At 41.5% G+C, this 23773-nt stretch overlaps 2 protein-coding genes across 2 annotated transcripts in view; one reads left to right on the top strand and one right to left on the bottom strand.

Moving 5' to 3' along the window:
• The first annotated feature begins 11099 nt into the window (after positions 1 to 11099).
• Positions 11100 to 20521, top strand: GINS1 (GINS complex subunit 1). The gene is made up of 7 exons (XM_060754532.2): positions 11100 to 11269; positions 14647 to 14711; positions 16036 to 16131; positions 16541 to 16631; positions 17056 to 17172; positions 17620 to 17694; positions 20114 to 20521. The coding sequence occupies exons 1-7, from the start codon at positions 11195 to 11197 to the stop codon at positions 20180 to 20182; spliced, it is 588 nt and encodes a 195-aa protein (XP_060610515.1). The 5' UTR covers positions 11100 to 11194; the 3' UTR covers positions 20183 to 20521.
• A 1330-nt stretch (positions 20522 to 21851) lies between these two features.
• The window catches only part of NINL (ninein like), an 82728-nt gene continuing 80806 nt past the window's right edge, over positions 21852 to 23773 (bottom strand). The window contains exon 23 of the mRNA XM_060754530.2: positions 21852 to 22773. Within this exon, the coding sequence (XP_060610513.2) occupies positions 22588 to 22773 (186 nt within the window). The 3' untranslated portion in view covers positions 21852 to 22587. The remainder of the gene's footprint in view (positions 22774 to 23773) is intronic.

Consider the following 23773-nt stretch of genomic DNA (forward strand, 5'->3'; position numbering starts at 1 on the left):
AGTATAATGACTTGATGTTTCAATATAAAAGTCTCTCAGAGCAGCTTACACATAGTTTCTTTTTTTAAATCATCTGTTTTACTGTCATGGGTATCTGTGTGCTTATTCCCTCCCCTGAATAGAAAATTTGTTTGTCTAGCTTATTGCATGTAGAAACACACACATTCAGCAAGTTAGCAAGAGATTGAGCTCTGATGTCATTCCTATTGAAAGCCCACTTGTCAGACTTTGAACTCTCTGCAGTTCTTTGTTCTTGCAAGGAATGATCTGAGGCATGCTGCATCTCTATATTTTACTAGGTTTGAACATCTTAAAATACAATGGCTGTTTAAACCTGATGGGTTATAAGATTGCATAGCTGAGACTATAAATGGTGGTGAATGTATGATTTCTGTTTTCTTCTTCTTTTAGTAACAGTTTGAACAGTGTAAGCCATTCTAGAATATCTAACCCCTAAAAAACATAGCCACTTCTTCTCTCCCTGCCAAATAATCTCTGCAGGTCCCATTGCAGATGCTGTATACAGAGTCCACCAGTGTTTGTAAAATCGAGAGGTTGGCCAGAATTAACTTGAGGATTTTCAGTATTGTTAAGTTGACTTCCTTCTACAGGAAATATAATTGAGTAGTTTCACAACTTCCGTATTCAGTAAGGGTCTGCTGTCAAGTTATTATGTAAGGAAGGCGGCAAAATTACAGTTGAGCATTAGAGTTGATGCACAGCAGGATTTGATACGGAATGGGACAGATGTGCATTGGGACACAAGCTAAAGAGTGCTGATGTGCATTGGTACAGCCCGATGTGCATCACGATACTTACACAATTTTCCAATTGTGTTTCTTAACACCTGTGTTATGTAGTCAAGTGTGTTCAAGTTATATAGCATAAACTATTATAGAGCATTTCAACCTATAATTCTAAAATAGGTGGGTGATCCATTGAGGCCTGGGCCTTCAAAGAAATAAAAATGCTAAAAAAGGGAGAAAATTTGAAGTGACTAGACAGATACCTATGTTTATGATCTTTTGCAGGAAAAGAGGCTTGGCTCTCCCAAACCGTTTAAACTTCCAGTCTCTGTTCTTGGAGGATTCTAGGAATGGGAAATAATAATTCCCTGATGTTGTTTTTGGTACTGGCTGGGCCATCAATGCTGCTTCAGGAAGAATAACTATAAGATAGGAGATAACTACAAGAAAGGAGATTCCATCTGAACATGAGGAAGAACTTCCTGACTGTGAGAGCCGTTCAGCAGTGGTACTCTCTGCCTTGGAGTGTGGTGGAGGCTCCTTCTTTGGAAGCTTTTAAACAGAGGCTGGATGGCCATCTGTCAGGGGTGATTTGAATGCAATATTCTTCTTGGCAGGGGGTTGGACTGGATGGCCCATGAGGTCTCTTCCAACTCTTTGATTCCATGATTCTATGAATGTGCCAAATTCTAATAATGTTACGTGATGCCAGCACACTACATTTTGCCCATCCTTTTTCAAGAACAGGGCTTTTAAAACTTGTTCCACTCATGACACCTTTTTGCTTGAGAAATGTAAACATAACCGTGGGTTCATAGATATATAAATAGGTATAAAAACAAACATCTACTTGTAATAAGCCAGCATTTGCAATGCTTGCTAAGCAGGTTGGTTTTCATTTTTAGTGGAGCTTTTTCTGCAGAGTCCATTGTAAACACTGAATTTTTGTGTGAATTAGTAGTGTTCACAAACCTTCTACCACTGTCAAATTTTTCATGACCCCAATATAGAGCTAAGGCTGTTAGGAATGCAGTCCAAAACAGTCCAAAAACACATGGAGGGCCAAAGTTTGCCCAGGCCTGAGCTAAGGGGACCCCATTTTGGGTCGGGACCCACAGTTTAAGAAGCAGTGTTCTACAATATGTTGTTGTTGTTCATTCGTTCAGTCATCTCCGACTCTTCGTGACCTCATGGACCAGCCCACGCCAGAGTTCCCTGTCGGCCATCACCACCCCCAGCTCCTTCAAGGTCAGTCCAGTCACTTCAAGGATGCCGTCCATCCATCTTGCCCTTGGTCGGCCCCTCTTCCTTTTGCCTTCCACTTTCCCCAGCATAATTGTCTTCTCTAGGCTTTGCTGTCTCCTCATGATGTGGCCAAAGTACTTCAGCTTTGTCTCTAGTATCCTTCCCTCCAGTGAGCAGTCGGGCTTTATTTCCTGGAGGATGGACTGGTTGGATCTTCTCGCAGTCCAAGGCACTCTCAGAACTTTTCTCCAACACCACAGCTCAAAAGCATCTATCTTCCTTCGCTCAGCCTTCCCTAAGGTCCAGCTCTCACATCCGTAGGTTACTACAGGGAATACCATGGCTTTGACTAGGCGGATCTTTGTTACCAGTGTGATGTCTCTACTCTTTACTATTTTATCGAGATTGGACATTGGTCTCCTCCCAAGAAGTAAGCGTCTTCTGATTTCTACAATATAGGTGTCTTTTTTTCCTGGCAAGTAAAAGTAAGGTCAGTGATGCCAGAAAATACTTCGCACATTATTATATACCATGTACGTTCATCTGGATTCTTAAAGTGTTTTCCTTTATGCATACAGCTTTCACATAAACATTTACTGGCATTCATGCTTTCTTTTGTGTTCTCTGTTAGTGTTGTCCAGTTCTAAGTTGTTATTGTTTTTCTTCCACTGTTTGCAGGTTTTGAAATTAGCATGTGATGATGCTAAGCATCAAAGTAAATGGAAGTACACAAGAAATTTGCATATATATATATACATACATACATACACACACACATATATACAACGCAGAATGCATGCATAGATTATAATTGTATAAGCCTTGAAGCCCGCCACACCCTAAATTCCTGTAAATAGCATATTGAGGGCAAATACAATGCATAATAAAAACACTTGATGATTTTGTTTGCTTGGGCATGTAGTCATTTAAAGATGCAGGTTCCAATTTGGATACACACAAGCTGGAAATAAGAGCTTCTCATAAAACATGTAGGTAAAAGTTGCCTAATTGAACCTCTGAGAACAACTGCGCTGTTTCCTAGAGACTGCTATTAGATTCTGCAGGTGTTCCCAGTCATTAATGCCCTTTCACATGATGCTTCTCCTAGACTTTATATTCAAGGGCAGGTTATTTACTGAATTATAATTTTTGAACCTTGTTTTTCAATGAAAAAATCTCCCAGAGCATCTCACACATAATTTTTTAAGAAAGAGAAAGAAATCCATTAGGGTTATATTACATGGTGTGAAAAGATAAAAGTGATTGGAAAGAGACAAGCCACAACACCAGTTTTAAAAGTCGCAGCTTTCATAATAAGCAGTTGAAAGAATGAGAATGGCTTGGTGCTGGTGATAGTTTGGGAACAGCCAAAGGCAGCTCAGCCCTGAGCAGATTTGATGAAATATCTCTGCTTCTGGTCTCGATGGGGTGTAGCAAATTGCTGTGAGGGCATTTCACTTCCAAAAGGCAATTGGGAATGTATTAAGTTCAGGGTGACTGGCAATTTACATCTTAAAAGGCATCTGTTAGTGAATTAAAATATATGAACGACTTGTCATATACACCTGGCATTGCCTGGGTATGTATTTTCTTTACAGCTTTTTCTTTCCTTCCTCCGTTTCCTTCATCTTCTCCCTCACTTTTTCTTTCTTCTCTTGTTTTCCCTCATACACCTTCACCCTTCTTTCTTTGTCTTTTTTCCTTTCTCTTCCATTCTCTTTCCTTCCTTGTCTCTTCCATTCCTCTTCCCCTTCCCCTTCCCATCCATTTTCTGTTTTTTCCCCTTCTTCTTTACTTTCTTTTTTCTTTTTCCTCCCTCCCTCCTTTCATACACCTCACTTAGGAGCAGCCAGTCTGCTTCACTTCCTTTCTTTCCCAATCACATGAGAGAGGACCACTTCACCTAGCTATCGCCAACCCACCTTTCCCTCTGCTCTGAGCCCAAAGGGGGTGGGTGCTTTAAGATCAAACCCTTCATTTATTTGGAATTGGATAAGGAAGTGTCTGTGTGTGAAGTTTGGTCCGGATCCACAAAGCCATTTACTTACTTACTTACTTACTTACTTACTATATTTATACCCTGCCCTTCTCACCCCGAACGGGACTCAGAGTGGCTTACAAGTTGGCAACAATTCCATATTTTTATTGCACAGAAAAATTACTGTCCAAAAGCTTGGTCCCACAGCCACATTTTTAATTTCTTTCTGAAGGACAGAAGGGAGGGCGCTGATCTGATTTCACTGGGGAGGAAGCCGAGGGGCCACCACTGAGAAGGCCCTATCTCTTGTCCCCACCAATCACACCTGTCTAGGGCCTCCTTAGACAATCTTAACCTCAGAGATGGTTCATAGAGGAAGACATGTTCGGAACAGGTAAGCTGGTCCAGAACTGTTTAGGGCTTTATAGGCCAAAGCCAGCACTTTGAATTGAGTTTGGTAGCAGATTGTCAGCTGATGGAGCTGACACAACGGGAATTGTATGCTGCTCCAGTGAGCAATTTGGCTGCTGCTCGTTGGACCACATGAAGTTTCTGAACAATCTTCAAAGGCAGCCCCACATAGAGCATGTTGTAGTAGTCTATTTGGGAAGACTTTGTAGAAGACTTTGTGGTACAATCAGACATACACGCTATGACTTTTTAATATAGATGAATACTTAGAAAGACTCAGACCCCCTCTACACTTCTATATATTCCAGTTCAAATCCGATACTCTGGCTTTTATATAGCAGTGTAGAATGGGCCTCATTTTGATCAGTGTCCCTCCCTGCCCTTGGGGCTTATAAAAGAAATAAATGAGTTCAAAACTGGAAGAATAACAATTCTAAAGTTGTTGTTTATTCATTTAGTTGCTTCCAATTCTTTGTGACCTCATGGACCAGCCCATGCCAGAGCTCCCTGTCGGCCGTCACCACCCCAGCTCCTTCAGAGTCATGCCAGTCACTTCAAGGATACCATCCATCCATCTTTCCCTTGGTCGGCCCCTCCTCCTTTTGCCTTCCATTTTCCCCGGCATAATTGTCTTCTCTAAGCTTTCCAGTCTTCTCATGATGTGGCCAAAGTACTTCATCTTTGCTTCTAATATCCTTTCTTCCAGTGAGCAGTCCTGGAGTATGGACTGGTTGGATCCAAGGAACTCTCAAAATTTTCCTCCAGCACCACAGTTCAAAAGCATCTATCTTCCTTCACTCAGCCTTCCTTATGGTCCAGCTCTTGCATCTACTACGTTGAATACCATTGCTTTAACTATGCAAATCTTCGTTGCCAGTGTGATGTCTCTACTCTTCATTATTTGAGATTGGACATTGCTCTCTTCCCAAGAAGTAAACATCTTCTGATTTCCTGGCTGTAGTCTGTGTCTGCAGTAAATTTTGCACCTAGAAATACAAAGTCTAAAGTATAATTAATTATTTTAATTCTAGGCTGACATGCATAAGAATATAGCCACAGGATTCAAAGAACGTAGCCAAGGGTTGGAATGAGGATGAGAAAACAGTGAAAGGAGAGGTGAGATATATCCCTGGTAGGAAAAGGTGGCACCACATTACGAAATGCCCATGATAATATTATTCTCTTCACTGCAGCCTACTTTCCCTTTGTCCCTAATAAAACAGTCCACATTTTAAAATTAGATTTGCCAGGTCCACCCTGTATCTGAAAATGACTAAGGCTACAGATGTTTAGTACTTTGTACCAGGAAGTAATATTGCAGGGGAAAATGTTAACAGGTTGCTATGTGTCTGTAGCTGAATCAATGGTGGAAAGAGGTGTTCAGGAATCAATTCCACCTGATATCAGAAGAAATGGGATTTTAAAATTATATTAATACTAGCTTGGGGACCCGGCGCTGCCCGGGTTATTTGAGAAAGAAATTGTGTATCAAGGTTGGTCTTTATCAGTTATTTATATGGCTCGCAGTGGTCTCAGGAAGTTAGTGAAGGTACTGCAAGTCCCATCATCTGTGGTCCATCCTCCTCCAAATTGCACCAGAATGGAGAGTGGGTCGTGGGGGCTCTGTGTGCCAAGTTTGGTCTTGATCAGTCATTGGATGAGGGTCACAGCAGTCTCAGAAGTGAGTTAAGGTACTGCAAGTCCCATTATCCATAGTCTTCCTCAAACATCACCAGAATGTTGAGTTGGCCATGGGGGCTCTCTGTGCCAAGTTTGGTCTTTATTGGTATTTGGATGAATGTCACTGTGGCTTCAGGAGGTGAGTGAAGGTACTGCAAGTCCCATCATCCATAGTCTGTTCTCCCCCAAACCTCACCAGAATGTTGAGTTGGCCATGGGGGTTCTGTGTGCCAAGTTTGGTCTTCATCAGTCATTGGATGAGGGTCTCAGTAGTTTCACTAAGTGAGTGAAGGAACTGCAAGTCCCATCGGCCATGGTGCATCATCCTCCAAACCGCACCAGGATGTAGAGTGCATGATGGAGACCCGGTGTGCCAAGTTTGGTCCTTACCGGAAATTGGATGATGGTTGCAGTGGTCTCAGGAATTGAGCAAAGATACTGCAAGTCCCATAATCCATGCTCGATCCACAGTCAAACCACACCATGGCGTAAAGTGGGTCATGAGAGGTCTATGTGCCAAGTTTGATGTTGTTCAGTCATTGTTGAGGGTCGCAGCAGTCTCGGAAAGCGAGTAGAGGTACTTCAAGTCCCATCATCCATGGTATGCCCTACTTCAAATCGCAGTAGGATGTAGAGTGGGTCATGGGGGCTCTGTGTGCCAAGTTTGGTTTTGTTCGGACATTAGATGAGGGTTGCAGCAGTCTTGGGAAGAGAGTGGAGGTACTTGAAGTCCTATCATCCATGGTCTGTCCTCCTCGAAAGTACACCAGTATGTAGAGTGAGTCATGGGGACTCTCTGTGCCAAGTTTGGTCTTGATCAGTCATTGGCAAGGGTCTCAGTGGTCTCAGGAAGTGAGTGAAGTGATTGCAAGTCCCATCATCCATTGTCAAATTCTTCCAAACCGCACCAGGATGTAGAGTGGGTTATGCGGGCTCTCTGTGTAAATTGTGGTCCTGATCCATCATTGTTGGCAGTTGTAATGGTCTTAGGAAGGGAGTGTAGGTATTGCAAGTCCCATCGTCCATGGTGCATCCTCCTCCAAGCCGCACCAGGATGTAGAGTGGGTCATGGAGACTCAGTATGCCAAGTTTGGTCTTTATTGGTAATTGGATGAGGGTTGCAGTGGTCTCAAGAATTGAGCAAAGGTACTGCAAGTCCCATAATCCATGGTCCATCCCCCGCCAAACCACACCAGGACGTAAAGTGGGTCATGAGAGGTCTATGTGCCAAGTTTGGTCCTGATCAGTCATTGGATGAGGTTAACAGCGGTATCCGAATGTGAGTGATGGTACTGCAAGTCCCATCATCCATGGTTCATCCTCCTCCAAACTGCAGTAGGATGTCGAGTGGGTCATGGGGGCTTTGTATGCCAAGTCTGGTCTGTATTGGTAGTGTTCTGACCCAGCCCCCTTTGGCCTTTCCTGTCCTCTCTTTGTCATCTCGGAATCTTGGAATTGAGGCTGGCCAATCAGAGACCATATGCAAATTTCCTTCTCATGTCCCCGTTTCTGTCATGAACTCTTTTCTCCACCAGGGGCTCCTCTTGAAGCTGGCCAATCAGAGACCATATGCAAATAGCACCACAGCGGCAGCCAATCAGAACGCTGGCACATACTCCTCCCGCCACACTTTTGGCGCTGCCCGGGTTATTAGAGAAAGTGGGTAATGGCGGTTCTGTATGCCAAGTTTGGTCTTTATTGGTCATTGGATGACGGTTGCATTGTTTTCAGGAAGTGAGTGAAGGTACTTGAAGTCCCATCATCCATGGTCCACCCTCCTCCAAACAGCAGCAGGATATAGAGTGGGTCATGGGGGCTCTGTGTGCCAACTTTGGTCTTTATCAGTCATTGGGTGAGGGTGGCAGTGGTTTCAGTAAGTGAGTGAAGGTACTGCAAGTCCCATCATCCAAAGTCCATCCTCCTTCAAACTGCTGCAGGATGCAGAGTGGGTCATGGGGGCTCTGTGTGCTAAGTTTGGTCTTTATCGGTCATTGGATTAGGGTCGCAGTGGTTTCAGTAAGTGAGTAAAGGTACTGCAAGTCCCATCATCCATGGTATGCCCTACTCCAAACCGCAGTAGGATGTAGAGTGGGTCATGGGGGCTCTGTGTGCCAAGTTTGGTTTTGTTCGGACATTAGATGAGGGTTGCAGCAGTCTTGGGAAGGGAGTGGAGGTACTTCAAGTCCCATCATCCATGGTCTGTCCTCCTCAAACATGCACCAGGATGTAGAGTGGGTCATGGGGACTCTGTGTGCCAAGTTTGGTCTTGATCCGTCATTGGCAAGGGTCTCAGTGGTCTCAGGAAGTGAGTGAAGTGACTTCAAGTCCCATCATCCATTTCCATATTTTTCCAAACTGCACCAGGATGTACAGTGGGTCATGTGGGCTCTCTGTGCGAATTGTGATCCTGATCCATCACTGTTGGCAGTTGTAATGGTCTCAGGAAGGGAGTGCAGGTATTGCAAGTCCCATCGTCCATGGTGCATCCTCCCCCAAACCGCACCAGGATGTAGAGTGTGTCATGGAGACTCAGTGTGCAAAGTTTGGTCTTTATCGGTAATTGCATGAGGGTTGCAGTGGTCTCAAGAATTGAGCAAAGGTACTGCAAGTCCCATAATCCAAGGTCTATCCCCGACCAAACCACACCAGGATGTAAAGTGGGGCATGAGAGGTCTATGTGCCAAGTTTGGTCCTGATCAGTCATTGGATGAGGTTAACAGCGGTCTCAGAATGTGAGTGATGGTACCCCAAGTCCCATCATCCAAGGTTCATCCTCCTCCAAACTGCAGTAGGATGTAGAGTGGGTCATGGGGGCTCTGTGTGCCAATTTCGGTCTGTATTGGGAGTGTTCTGACCCAGCCCCCTTTGGCCTTTCCTTTCCTCTCTTTGTCATCTCAGAATGTTGGGTTTGAGGCTGGCCAATCAGAGACCATATGCAAATTTCCTTCTCATGTCCCCGTTTCTTCCATGAACTCTTTTCTCCACCAGGGGCTCCTCTTGAAGCTGGCCAATCAGAGACCATATGCAAATAGCACCACAGCGGCAGCCAATCAGAACGCTGGCACATACTCCTCCCGCCACACTTTTGTCCTCCGCATACAAGTTTTGACTTTTATTATATACATAGATTTAAATATTTTTATTTAAATTTAAATATTTTATTAAGAATATTTAAAAGGGGGGAAAAGATGACTGAGGGACTATTCACATTGCAGCATTATAGCATTTTGACAGCACTTTAAGTACCATAGCTATACGGGTTACATCCTGTATAGACTACTGCAATGCTCTCTACGTGGGTTGTCTCTGAAGACTGCCTGGAAGCTACAACTAGTACAACGAGCGGCAGCCAGATTACTAACAGGAGCGGGGTACAGGGAGCATACTACTCCTCTGTTGCGCCAGCTCCACTGGCTGCCAATCAGCTTCCGAGCACAATTCAAAGTGCTGGTGTTGACCTATAAATCCCTAAACGGCTCTGGACCTATTTACCTGTCCGAACGGATTCTCCCCTATGAACCATCAAGGTTGTCAAGATCTTCTGGAGGGGCCCTGCTCTCAGTTCCACTACCTTCGCAATCGCGTTTGGTGGGGACGAGGGACAGGGCCTTTTCGGTGGTGGCCCCTTGGCTTTGGAACTCCCTCCCGATGGAGATTAGGCCCGACGGCGAGAAGAAGGCCTACGTTCGTCTGGCTCCGGATTACGACGTCGTAATCCGGAGCCAGACGAACGTAGGCCTTCTTCTCGCCGTCGGGCCTGATCTCCATCGGGAGGGAGTTCCAAAGGGCCTCTTCCCTCCTGACGTTTAGAAAGCAGGTAAAAACATGGCTTCGGGATACTGCATTCGCAGAATGATGACTGAGTCAATAACTGCTGACCTTTCTGGCGGATGGCGATGAATTTGTGATTCTTTTGGACAAACTGATTTTTGCTGTAATTTGTATGAATTGTATGAAGTGTATTTTAATGTATTTTATATTGGTGACCTATAGTGTTTTTCTTACTGTATTGAATTTTATGTTGTTAGCCGGCCTGAGCCCCTCCCCGAAGGTGAGAAGACCGGGGTATGAAAACTCTAAATAAATAAATAAATAAATAAATAGCTTCAGCCTATGGACTTCTGGGATTTGCAGTTTGTTGTGGCACCAGATTGAACACAGAAGGATAAATCTCCAGCAAAACTAAAAAATCCAAGAATTCTTTAGCTCTGAGCCATGGCAATTAATGTGGCATCAAACTGCAGTGTATGGAAAAGGTGCATCATTATACACTGTAGAATTGATGCAGTTTGACACCGCTTTAACTGCCATGGCTCAGGTTTGTAGAATCCTGGGAGTTGTCGCTTTACAAGGCCGTTAGACTTCTCTGCCAAAGAGGATTGGTGCCTCAACAAACTACAAATCCCATAGAATCATAGAATCAAAGAGTTGGAAGAGACCTCATGGGCCATCCAGTCCAACCCCCTGCCAAGAAGCAGGAATATTGCATTCAAATCACCCGTGACAGATGGCCATCCAGCCTCTGTATAAAAGCTTCCAAAGAAGGAGCCTCCACCACACTCCGGGGCAGAGAGTTCCACTGCTGAACGGCTCTCACAGTCAGGAAGGTCTTCCTCATGTTCAGATGGAATCTCCTCTCTTGTAGTTTGAAGCCATTGTTCCATTGCGTCCTAGTCTCCAGGGAAGCAGAAAACAAGCTTGCTCCCTCCTCCCTGTGGCTTCCTCTCACATATTTATACATGGCCATCATATCCCCTCTCAGCCTTCTCTTCTTCAGGCTAAACATGCCCAGCTCCTTAAGCCGCTCCTCATAGGGCTTGTTCTCCAGACCCTTTGTCATTTTAGTGATTGCATTGGAGTTATAAAAGTGGTGTCAAGCTGCATCCTGCAATGCAGGTGGCATGCCAAGAGTTGCAGGAGCATAAGGAATTTAAAAGCGCGATACACGCTCGTTTGTCCCTTCTCCTCTCCCGTACGAGAGGATGTTTGTCCCCGCCTCTTCTCAACTTTCTTGCGTTGCTATTGGCTGAGCGGCTTCGAGGCGCGGGTTTCACTTAGTTCTCCTCTGGCGGTCGACGGGTGAGGGCCTCTGGCGCTGAGAGGCTTCTTTTGGGCCCGGTTTTGGGAGAAAACCATGTTCTGCGAGAAAGCCACCGAGCTCATCCGGGAGCTCCACCGCGCCAGCGACGGGCAGCTGCCTTCCTACAACGTGAGCCTGTTTAAAATTTGGTTCTGCCCTCCCAAGTGTTTTGGACTTCAACTCCCAGAATTCCTGCTCATTGGCCAAGGCAGCGGAGTCTTCTGGGAGTTGGAGTCCAAAACACACTTGTGGCTCTGCTGCTTGGGAATAGATTCCTATCATTATCTAAAGCCGCAAGAGAATATAACCATGGCTATTTCTAAAGGTAGACAATATGGAAGTAGGGCCACATATAGTCTTAGTGTATTTTGAAGTATCATAGAACAGAAGCTTGAGAAAGGGAAGTTTCATAAATTTAGGATGCATGTATACTAGGCCTGGGCAAACTTGGGCCCTCCCAAGTGTTTTGGACTTCAACTCCCAGAATTCCTAACAGCCTTTTAAACACCTTTAAAGTGATGTCACTGTGCATTGTAGAACAACAACAACAATAATAATATTTATACCCTGCCATCATCTCACCCAACAGCTTACATGGGGCCAAGTCCGAACGACAAATTACAATACAAAAAATACAAAATTACAGTAAAATAAACAACAAAACAACATTAAAGTAAACAACATCAAAGCATATAAACAATATACATAGAACATAAAAACCAAACATAAAGACAAAGAGATCTCCTGTACATAAAAAGAGGCCTCCTGTACATAAAATGATTTGAAAACTCCTGGTGAGATAAAGGGGTAAAACTAATTGTATGGAGAACTCATAGAGAGACGGGATAATAAACCTACATAACAAGAATGCTGAGGGAGTAATAGCATGAAGTTTTGTGAACTACTCTCCAAAGGTGCAACGGCAGAGCCAGGTCTTGAGACTCTTTTTAAAGGTTTCTAAAGAAGGAGCTTTCCTAATCTCTCCGGGCAATGAGTTCCAGAGTCGGAGGGCCACAGAGGAGAAGGCTGTCTCCCTTGTACCCACAAAGCGAGTCTGAGAGACTGGCAAGGGTGAGAAGAGGGCCTTGCCTGAAGATTGAAGAGTTCGGGCACCACTTTAGCTACCATGGTTCAATAATAATAATAATAATAATAATAATAATAATAATAATAAGCTTTATTTATATCTCACCCCATCTCCCCAAGGGGACTTGGAGTGGCTTACAAAAATGTGACCAATGCAAACAATAAACAGTAATATAACAAGTAACCAATTTGCCAGGAGTCTACCAGATACCATGCAGCTGTGCAGGAGTCTACCGTATATTGTGCAGCTGTAGACAAGTCTACATAGGGACCACCAAATGCATCAGCATTGCCCAAACACGCATCAAGGAACATGAAAGGCACTGCAGACTACTTCAACCATAGAAGTCAGTCATAGCAGAGCACTTGATGAACCAACCTGGACACAGCATATTATTTGAGAACACAGAAATGCTGGACCACTCTCACAACCACCATGTCAGACTACACAGAGAAGCCACTGAAATCCACAAGCATGTGGGCAATTTCAACAGAAAGGAAGAAACCATGAAAATGAACAAAATCTGGCTACCAGTACTAAAAAACTCTAAAATTATAACATTAAAAAAACCCCTCAAACACAGGGAAACTCCAGCCTGGAAACAATCAGAACACCTGGTCACTTCTCGACAAGGAAATTTCCCAGTGACACCTAAAAACTGTCAGGCCATCAAATGCTGATCAAGGTGGCCAATCAAAACATTCACACCTAGCTCCAACAGACAAGAGTTCTTTCTCTCACCCTGGACCTTCCACAGATGTATAAACCCAATTTTCCAGTTTCCTGCAAACGTCACAACCTCTGAGGATGTATGCCCCATATGCAGGCGAAATGTCAGGAGAGAATGCTTTTAGAACATGGCCATACAACCCAAAAAACCTACAACAATGCAGTGATTCCGGCCATGAAAGCCTTCGACAATACATTAAACAAATTTAAAATTCAGTCTACAAAATAACAACACAAAATCGATGTTAAAGTGAAACAAAAGTGAAAAAAGAGGACAAAGATGTGACAATAAACTTATTAACAGTAGCAAGACTGCTTATAGCATGGAATTGGAAAAGGGAAAGATAAGGTATAAGTGTAAGTATAAGAAGGTATGGAAATTGTCAATAAATGACAATCTGGCGTGTAAATTAAAAGTTAAAAGAGGGATTTGGAAACAAAGTGATTTTGGTTATGTATGAAGAGCATTTATTGAAAAAGGATTCAAAAGAAAGACAAAGGGGGAAATGAAATTTTGGATGGAAGCTGTGGCTTGGGGGGAGGGGAACATGGTGGTGAGAGATGAAAAATATGTATAAACGTAAAAATAACAGTAGATGCCAAAGAGTTAATGTAGTGTAAATTGTTCTGAATATAATGTGTCTTCTGTAAAACGAATGATGTATAAACACTGTATTGAAATATGATAAAATAAATAAAAACATCTATTAAAAAGCGAAACAAAACATTAAATTGACACAAAACTATCATCCACAAATAAAAAATTACGTTATATAAAAACAGTTTAAAACATCCACTGCTCTGGTTGATAAAAACAATCAATGCTATGGAATGATGAGATTTGTAGTTTGGTAAGGCACCAACACTTTTTTTTTTTTTTGGAAAAGAAAGCTAAAGACCTTATGAAACTACAACTCTCATGATTCCATTGCATTGAGCCATGGCAGTTGAAAGCAATAATAGTAATAATACTTTATTTTTAACCATCCTTCTCTCCCCAAGGGGACTCAGGGCAGCCTCCAAAGTAAAAATGGCAAACATGCAATGGCAGTACAAAACATAATAGACAATTAAAAGTAAATCAGTGAAAAAATATAATATAAAAATAGGATCAGACTGTGTGAATTCTACAATATAAATATATCCTACATTTATGGAACTTTTATTTCCCGGGCCTCTGTTCTATGATACTTCAAAAGACACTAAGAATATACGTGGCCTTACTTCCATGTACAGGCAGTTCCTGAGTTACAAACAAATGAATTACAAACAACTTCTAGTTAAGAACGGGGCTGAGACAACACAGAGTGAGAGGAAATCTACCCCTTGGAAAGGAAATCCACTCCTGAAAGATTTATCAAGGAGTAAAGGTGTCTCTGCTGAAGCTTTATCCACAACAAGCCTTCCCCCCCCTCCCCCCCCAAAATCCAATGATCACAGAGACAGAAAGTTAGGTGAAATCTTCTGAATAGAGGCACAGATAGCACTGGAATTTTTTTCAAGGAGTGGCGATTTTAATGAGTATGGAGGACAATGTGTATTCAGGTATAAACTTAGCCTATGGCCTCCTTTTCACAGTGAATAGATATTTGAAAGGAAATGAAGCTTGAATTTTAATTAATTGAAGTCTTTGTAAGCACTATATACTATTTGAAATACTTGTTGAAGCTGGTGCTGTTTTAAATTTCAGGAGGATGGAATTAGACAAGTTCTTGAGGAGATGAAAGCATTATATGAACAGAACCAAAGTGATGTGTAAGTTCTTTCAGTAAAACAAATAATACATCTAAATAATAAATATTGTAGCTCTTCATGCAGTCAGTTGTTCCACAAGCCCTCAAGGTCTTCTGTTTTGGTTTGATGTGTGAGGAACTAATCAACCATAGTCCAATGAGTGAAATCAAAGCCTGTGTGTCAGTTGCACATCCGTGGGGCCCTACAGTGGTGCGTATTTATACTATCCTACAAGTGTATAGGATCTTGCCCTGACAGCTCACTGCGTAGCTAAAACTTTAAGAATAGCTAATGCTGAAGAATAGGAAAGATTTTATTTGGGAAAAACAACATTTGTTCCATTAAGATAAAAACTGAAAAGAAAATAGCATATAGTCTTCACATATTTAATTTTAAAAGAATGTAATATAGAATGTTTTCATACAACATTCATAACATAGGTTTGCGGCAAGCTTTCCGGGCTGTATGGCCATGTTCCAGAAGTATTATCTCCTGGTGAAACGTCAGAAGCATTCCAGATGTTTCACCAGGAGAGAATGCTTTAGGAACATAGAATCATAGAATCAAAGAGTTTGAAGGGACCTCATGGGCCATCCAGTCCAACCCCTTGCCAAGAAGCAGGAATATTGCATTCAAATCACCCCGGCAGATGGCCATCCAGCCTCTGTTTAAAAGCTTCCAAAGAAAGAGCCTGTACCACGCTCCGGGGCAGAGAGTTCCACTGCTGAACGGCTCTCACAGTCAGGAAGTTCTTCCTCATGTTCAGATGGAATCTCCTCTCTTGTAGTTTGAAGCCATTGTTCCACGTCCTAGTCTCCAAGGAAGCAGAAAACAAGCTTGCTCCCTCTTCCCTGTGACTTCCTCTCACATATTTATACATGGCCATACAGCTCGGAAAACTCACAGCAACCCAGTGATTTTGGCCATGAAAGCCTTCGACAACACAATAATAACATAAATTGCATGTGTCCAAGTACTTGCCAGTAACTCCATTGCTTTCACACCTTAAATTTTTCCCCAATTAAGTGTGATTTCGGTACAAATTATGGGACTTTCAGAAACATTTTAGAAATCATTTCAAATGAAATGCTAGCTAGTCTGACTGTGAAAGTTTAATCCTGACTGAAAATTAAATGAGGCAGAAATTCACATGTTGCTTATAGAAAATTCACAGGTGCAAAAGCTTTTACTTAGTTTAATGGCTGTTCTTTTCCCCTTTAGACTGACATGTTTTGTTTGAGGAAGGATAGAGTTAGTTTATGACTTCACAAATGGTTGGTTGCAGATATATACAAATGCATTTTACTTCCCAAGGGTGTAATATAGCTTATGCTTATGTCATTAGAAATGAAGCTAAATCCGGACACAACGAGTTGATCCCAACAATCAAATTTCGCCATTGCTCTCTGCTGAGAAATCGACGATGTGTTCTTGCCTATCTGTAAGTTTCTGAAGGTCATCTGTGACATCACTCTGTCACAAATGATGTCACATTCACTTCTGAGACTTAATTTTGAAAGACCTTTTTCTCAGTCGCTGGAATTGCATGGAAGTTGTGGTTGTTTGCTTCTCACACCATTTCGTAAACCATGCTATGCAAATTACTAAAGTATGAAAATGGGTTCCAATGTTTAATCCTTTTTGAATATTTGTATGATTTTTATGTGTTAAATTGTAAGCCTTCCTCTCTGCAGAATTAAAGAATTAATTCAGAAAACCTTCCTCTCTGCAGAATTAAAGAATTAATTATGATGTTACCTAAGACTCCGATGGTAACATTATGCGATGGGAAGTCAAGTTACCTATGTTTCTAATTATGAATACATTGTGAGTGTTTTTTTCCCCACCAGATATGACCGCTTACTTCGCATCCGGGCGCTTAGGTGGGAATATGGGAGTGTCTTGCCAAACGCTGTCAGATTTCAGATGTCAGCTGATGAAGTAAGCCAGTCAGATGTGGACTATAAATTATTTACTTGCTAAATCTAAATTGATTAATATTTGTTACAGAACATCATAGTGTGGTTCATAATGAATTTTGTTATTCCGGTTCTTTGCTATACAGCAGACAGTGCATATGTTTAGAAGCAATTCAGAGTCAGTAGCCCTCTCTTATCTATTGCAAATTATCCAGCGATCCTATTGTACTTTTTGTCCACTTCTAGCTTTATAGCTCCTCCAGGTTCACAGGAAATGACCCAATAGGTGAATTTAGCATGCTCTAAAGCCTGACACAGAACTCTCTGCAGTACAGGGAAGTTTCTTATCTGTTTTTCTTTTTTCTTTTGTTTTTGTTACGTTGCTAACTTTTAATAGTTTGAAAACAATATTTGGAATTAATTACTAATACAAATTGCATCTCCAGATGCTGTGGTTCAATCAGTACAAAAAATCTTTGGCTACCTACATGAGATCATTAGGAGGAGGAGATGGGCTGGACCTGACACAGGACATCAAACCCCCGAAAAGCTTGTACATTGAAGTAAGTAAAACTAAAAATTGTGCAATTTATTTTCTCCAAGATTGGTTACAAGTAAATAAATCTTAAATCTGCTTTTACCACACAGTTACTTTTTAAACTTTTGTATTGCACCTTTTAAACATGTCTAGTGTGGAATGTTACCTGCCTTGAATCCCCACGGGGAGAAAGGCGGGGTATAAAAGGAGGAAGAGGAAGAAGAGTTTTTCAAAATATATTTTGTTACTTTTTTTCATAAAAATTTAGTAATATTTTCCATACTGAAGTATGATAAAGGGACAAATGAAAGATAAATGTAGCTTATTAAAGTCTGAATTTTATTTTTATATATAAAAATGATAAAAATGTCTTATCTCAAACTTGGAAAGCTAACTGCTGTCTTTAATCAGGTTTATGCTGACACAGTTAGCTTGTAACCAGCCAACAGCTAATTCATTTTTTCCCCTTCAGGTTCGGTGTTTAAAAGACTATGGGGAATTTGAAATTGATGATGGCACCACAATTCTGTTAAAGAAGAACAGCCAGGTATTTCTGACAATTTAATTGGTTGGCTTCTGGGATCATCTCTTTCAGTATATTAGCTTTGGTTCCTACTGTATTTGTGTGGAGTCAGCTATATATGAGAAACAGTATCTAGATCCCATAATAAGTGTTAGGTCCCCCTTCACACCCCTTTCCCCCTCTCCATAGCTGTATATGATAACAATTACTCTTTCAGCTTGTTTCCTCCACTGTTTAAAAGCCTTCTATTGAAAGGCGGCTGCATGGGTCAGTACCTCTTGACACACATCGGAGCAATGGTTCCCAACCTGTGGTCTGTGGACCATCAATGGTCTGCAAGAACTAAAATATGGCCTGGATCCGCAAGAACTAAAATATAGTCCACAGCCTCAACATTACTACAACATTGCAACGAGAGTGACTGGTCTCGCCAAACCCTCTTATAGTGCCGAGGCTTATTAAATATGGTTTTCTGTGGGCGAGCAGATGGTGACTACTGGATGGCATACATTCTGTATCAGAAACTAGAGCTGATGTGATCTGTCCAATGCAAGTTTCTGAATCAGCACCCCAAATAACTAAACCAAATCTAAAGTTAACCAAAAACATATTCATAGCCCTTTTGGTACTAATGTTGGAGAGTGATCCCGGGTCAAAAAATGGTTAGGAACCACTGCATTGGAGGGAGAGAAGATGAGGAAAAAATGCTAATGGGGAACTAGTGACATGCTGAGAAAAGGTAGAAAAGCATCAAGGAAGTGAAACTGGGCCTTCAGTATTCTTTTAGTGCCAGAATTCATCAGAGGTTTTCTGCATGTTATGCATGTCTTGCACAATCTGCCATGGTCCTCCCTGTTTTCTATCATATCTAAAGATCTTGTCAAAAAGTGGGTACATTTGGATTTTTTCAAAAGTATGTTACTGCATGTAATTACAATACATTGTTTTAGTTATATGGACAAAATAGCACCGCTCTGAGTCACCTAAGGGCTGAGAAGAGCGGTATACAAGCGAAGTAAATAAATAAATAAGTAAATAAATTTGTTATATTACAGGGGCTTGCCCATAGAGAATCATGATAGCCGTATTTAAGAAACTAGAGCAGATGTGGAGCAGCCAAAAGGCTTGGGCCTGGATCAGTTTGACCGAAAGTGATTTGTAATATTTGATGGTCCGTTTCGTGTAATTCCCCAAAAACGGAATGGGGAGGAGGGAACTGAAAAGATGGGCAAAACAGATCAAGAGAGCTGGATTTCTGGCTACTGGGGAAGATGGTGTTAAGTCTGCATTATACCTGAGTCAGAGATCTGCCACAGTGTTCCTGGAGAAGATCCTGCAGCATTTTTTCTCCCTCCCCAGCAGCGGAAAAGTTCCCTAGGCTCCTCCGCTAGAGAGGGCACTGCTGGGAACTTGCTTTCCCAGGGGCACTTGCATGGGGCAGGCATTGAAAAGTCTGAGTTCCTCTCAGAGTATGATGAGCACTGAAGTTTTTATCTCTCTCTATTTCTCAGCCAATAAATTATGGCCTGGTTGTGTCCATGCTCTGATTGGCTGAGAATGGACACAACCAGCGACTACAATTCCCAGAACCCTCTTGCGGTTTGTCTTATTTTTAAAAATGTTATGGTAAAAACTTAAAATAATTCTTAAAAATCAGTAAATTGGTGAATTGTTCTGAAACTTGGCAGGCCTGCAGTTGTAAATGGGGTCTAAGACTGAGATAGGTTTCATGCAGATAGGCCTTTAAATTACTGAGGATTGAGACTTTAAAGCAGTGAGTGTCAACCTTTTTTTGACCAGGAACTACTCTCCCAACATTAGGGTTACAAATCAATTTTTGGTCAACTTTAGACTTAGTTTGGTTATTTGGGGTGCTGATTCAGAAAACTGCATTGGATAGACCACATCAGCTCTAGTTTCTGATACAGAACATATGCCATCCAGTAGTTGCCATCTGCTCGCCCACAGAAAACCATATTTAATAATCAAGAGCTGATGTGGTCTATCCAAGGGGGCCAGGCTAGTCAATGGTAAGGAAGGAGTGGCAGGTGGTGCGAAAGGAGCGGAAATAAACTAAATTAAATAAAGAGGAAAGAGGCTCGCAAACCAGATTTTTGTCCTTGCGGACCACTGGTGGTCCGTGGCCCACAGATTAAGAACCACTACTTTAAAGTTTCCCATTGTAGACAATGGACTGAATCTTTGCCAAATGAAAATGGCAATACTCCTCCCGATTCGAATAACTTGAGGGGTTAGCCAAAAATGGACCCCAAAACAGTATGCCTTTTGGGCAAATTGCACAAGCCTACTAGCCAATGCAATTAGCACCCCAAATAACCACGGGAAGAGGCCTAAAAACCAAGATGAGAAAACATTTCTGTTGGGTTTTGTTATTTATAACATTTCTTAAGACTTGAAAACGCTTTCTTTTTCTTCCCTTCAGCATTTTCTACCACGCTGGAAATGTGAACAATTAATCAGACAAGGGATTTTGGAGCATGTCCTATCATAAACTCGATGTCTGTGAGACTTGATGAAAAGCCTTGTAGATTAATATTTTAACACATTTTAAAATAGGTGTAAGTAGCAAAATATCACAGTGCTTTCCCTTTTTAAATAAAAAGTAAGATAGGATGAATGATAATGTGGTGAGAGCTGAATCAGTACCTCATGAAGAAAGAAAAGAAGATACAGAAAACTACTTTCAAGGATACTTCGTCTTGGAAATGTTTTTAAAACTGCTGTCTTTGCACCCCAAAATCTTTGAGCATGAGCTTTGTGTTCACCAACAATAAAGTCAACGTGCTTACGATACATGTCACTATAAAATAAAGCCAGAATATTTTCACTAGCATGTTGTTGTCTTTATTCCTTCAATTATGCACGGCCGCTGTTGTAAATATTAATCTTGCCAAAACATGCAATTTCTATATTTATATTGTACTAGCCATCCCCTGCCATGTGTTGCTGTGGCCCAGTCTGTGTATATGTGTTTTGTGTGTGTATATCTATATATATATAAATGTTCTGTGCATAATGAGTACCTTAAAAACAAAAGAACCAATGAATGACATCACACCAAATTTGGCAACAAAATGTCTCACAACACAAGGAATGACTATCACTCAAAAATTATGATTTTGTCTTTTGGGAGTTGTAGTTGTTGGGATTTATAGTTCACCTACAATCAAAGAGCATTCTGAACTCCATCAATGATGGAATTGAACCAACCGGGGCATACAGGACTTCCATGATCAACAGAAAACACTAGAAGGGTTTGGTGAGCATTGACCTTGAGTTTGGGAGTTGTAGTTCACCTACATCCAGAGACTACCATGGACTCAAACAATGATGGATCTGCACCAAACTTGGCACAAATATTCCATATGCCCAAATATGAACATAGATGGAGTTTGTCATTTGGGAGTTGTAGTTACTGGGATTTATAGTTTACCTATAATCAAAGAGTGTTCTGAACCCCACCATCGACAGAATGGGGCCAAACTTCCCACACAGAACCCCCATGACCAACGGAAAACTCAAAGCCATCCAGTCCAACTCCCTTCACCAGGGCAAGAAAACATACACAAAGCCCTCCTGACAGAGCCATCCAGCCATAGGTATAGATAGATATGATTCACACACAGAGAGAGATGGTATAGATCTCTCGAACATTACATTTTTATTTATACAGATGACTGTCCTGTCATTCCGCTCTTTGTTAGTTGTGCAGTGTGTGAGGTTGAAAACAGGCTAAACAGGTTCATGCAGTGGAGGAGTACTGAATTGTAAGTACAAGGAGAGGACAAACAAGTTCAAGAGTTGTGAGATTAGGAGGCGGCCAATCGTAATAGCTATCCTTGAGTTTCCAGCTGCGATTTTCCATCTCTTAATATGGCACAGAGTCCGTATTTTTGACCTCAAGTTTCCATTGGCTAGAGCAGGTATGGGAAAACTTGAGCCCTGTAGATGTTTTGGACTTCAACTCCCACAATTCCTAACAGCCTCGGGCCCTTTCCTTTTCACCCTCAGCCGCTTAGGGCCTGAGGCTGTTAGGAATTGTGGGAGTTGAAGTCCAAAACACCTGCAGGGGCCAAGTTTTCCCATGCTTGAACTAGACTCACACTTGAAAATTTTTCTCCCATCACTATAAGAGTCACAAAATTCAACGAGACAGCATAAAGCAGTATAAATAGCATTTAATTAAAAATCTTGTCAGGTTCTTTTACCAAAAGCACACCAAAAAGTACTGCAAGCTCCTTTCAATTTTACAGCAGATCTTCTCAAAAAGTGGTGTCAAACCTGTGGCTTTCCGAGTGTTTTGGATTTCAAATCCCAGAATTCCTGGCCACTGGACAAGCTGGCTGTGGCTTCTGGGAGTTGGAGGCCCAAACATCTGGAGGGCCACAAATTTGACACCTTTGATATAGTTTTTCAGAAATTACTATTACACAGGTGTAGAAAACTGTACATACATATACACACACAATACAAACCAGTGTACAGACAAGTTTGGAAGGAGGGCAACAAGAATATTGCTTATTACAGAAACTATCAAGCGATCCCCAAACAGAACAGAATATTCTGCTTTTGGAGAACTCATCCAGAAGGTAGTAATTTTAGCTTTTCCATTGGAAAAAATGAGGTGTGTATTCACTGTACTGCTAATAAGCTTTGTCTCCAACTTCAAACTTCTCCCTGAGAATACCTTTTGTCTTTTATACTTCTTGAAAAAGTGTTTTCACCCTAACGAAGCTCCTTCACACAGTGTATTCTATGAGAATCCTGTTCATTAAAAGTGAAGCTTATTTTTCGAAGGTCAGAAATCTGTACAAAAACGTTGGCCACAAAGTGTAAGACTGTCTCTAACCAGTGATTGCCTTTTCCAGTTTAAAGCAACATAAAAGTAGATGAAATTCATTGAGATGCCAGGGTAATTTCTCCAATTAAAGTATTCAAGGATACGATTTTTTCTTCCAGGACTAAATTCCTTTTTTCGGTGTTCCTCTGCCTCAGTTCTGCAACCTGCAGAGTTTTCATCAGCTGTGCATTTTCCACATACAAATCTTTCAGTAACAGGTTAGACTTGGCATTCTTTTCAAGCTGCAAAGTAGAAGGCACAACATTTTGTTAATCACAATACAGTCACAGAAACCCATATGTGCAAACAAACACAGAGTAGGCCCTTGATATTCTGTTAGGTTTGGTTCCAGGATCTCATGGGTATCCACATCTGTGGTTGCTCAAGTTCTATTATATATTCAACAGAGTAGTAAAATGGTCTTCTATACAGAAGGGACAGAGTTTCATCTATGCCAACGATCATGCCATCACCGCCCAAGCAGGGAGCTTTGAAATTGTTGAACAGCTTTACATGCTCTTATTGTCTATTACAGGGGAAACCAGCTGATTCCTAATAATAATAATAATAATAATAATAATAATAATAATAATAATTGATTTATTTATCGTGTCAGGAGCAACCAGACGTATTACATTTTTAACAAAACAAACAGACAAAACACAAAGTTTGCAAGCTTGGTAGTTGATTAAATGTCCTTTGACCAGTAGCTGGCCACTTGGAGTGCCTCTGGTGTTGCCACAAGAAGGTCCTCCATTGTGCATGTGGCAGGGCTCAGGTTGCATTGCAGCAGGTGGTCAGTGGTTTGCTCTTCTCCACACTCGCATGTTGTGGATTCCATTTTGTAGCCCCATTAATAATAATAAAACTTTATTTATATTCTGCTCTATCTCTCCAAAGGGTCTCAGGGCAGATTCCAAACATAAAAGGCAAACATCCAAAGCCCGAATACAACGCTACTTCCATACTAACAAAATTTATACAAACCAACATATAAATATGAATTATAACTTAACAAACTAAAATTAAAAAGCATAGCCTGTTATAACAGACATAAGACAGAACATCTAATGGAAACAAAATAATCCCTCTAAAACACAGACGTGTACTTTTCACTTTAAGAACAGACACTGAGTACTCTTCAGTGTTGAGAAGGGTGCAAATAAATAAATAAAATAAGCATCTTAAGCTCTGAGGATTACCTGGGAAGGAATCCCACTAGAGCATTGCGGTCCACCAGAA

Source organism: Anolis sagrei, chromosome 1, assembly GCF_037176765.1.
Source record: "Anolis sagrei isolate rAnoSag1 chromosome 1, rAnoSag1.mat, whole genome shotgun sequence".
Classification (NCBI taxonomy): domain Eukaryota; kingdom Metazoa; phylum Chordata; class Lepidosauria; order Squamata; family Dactyloidae; genus Anolis; species Anolis sagrei.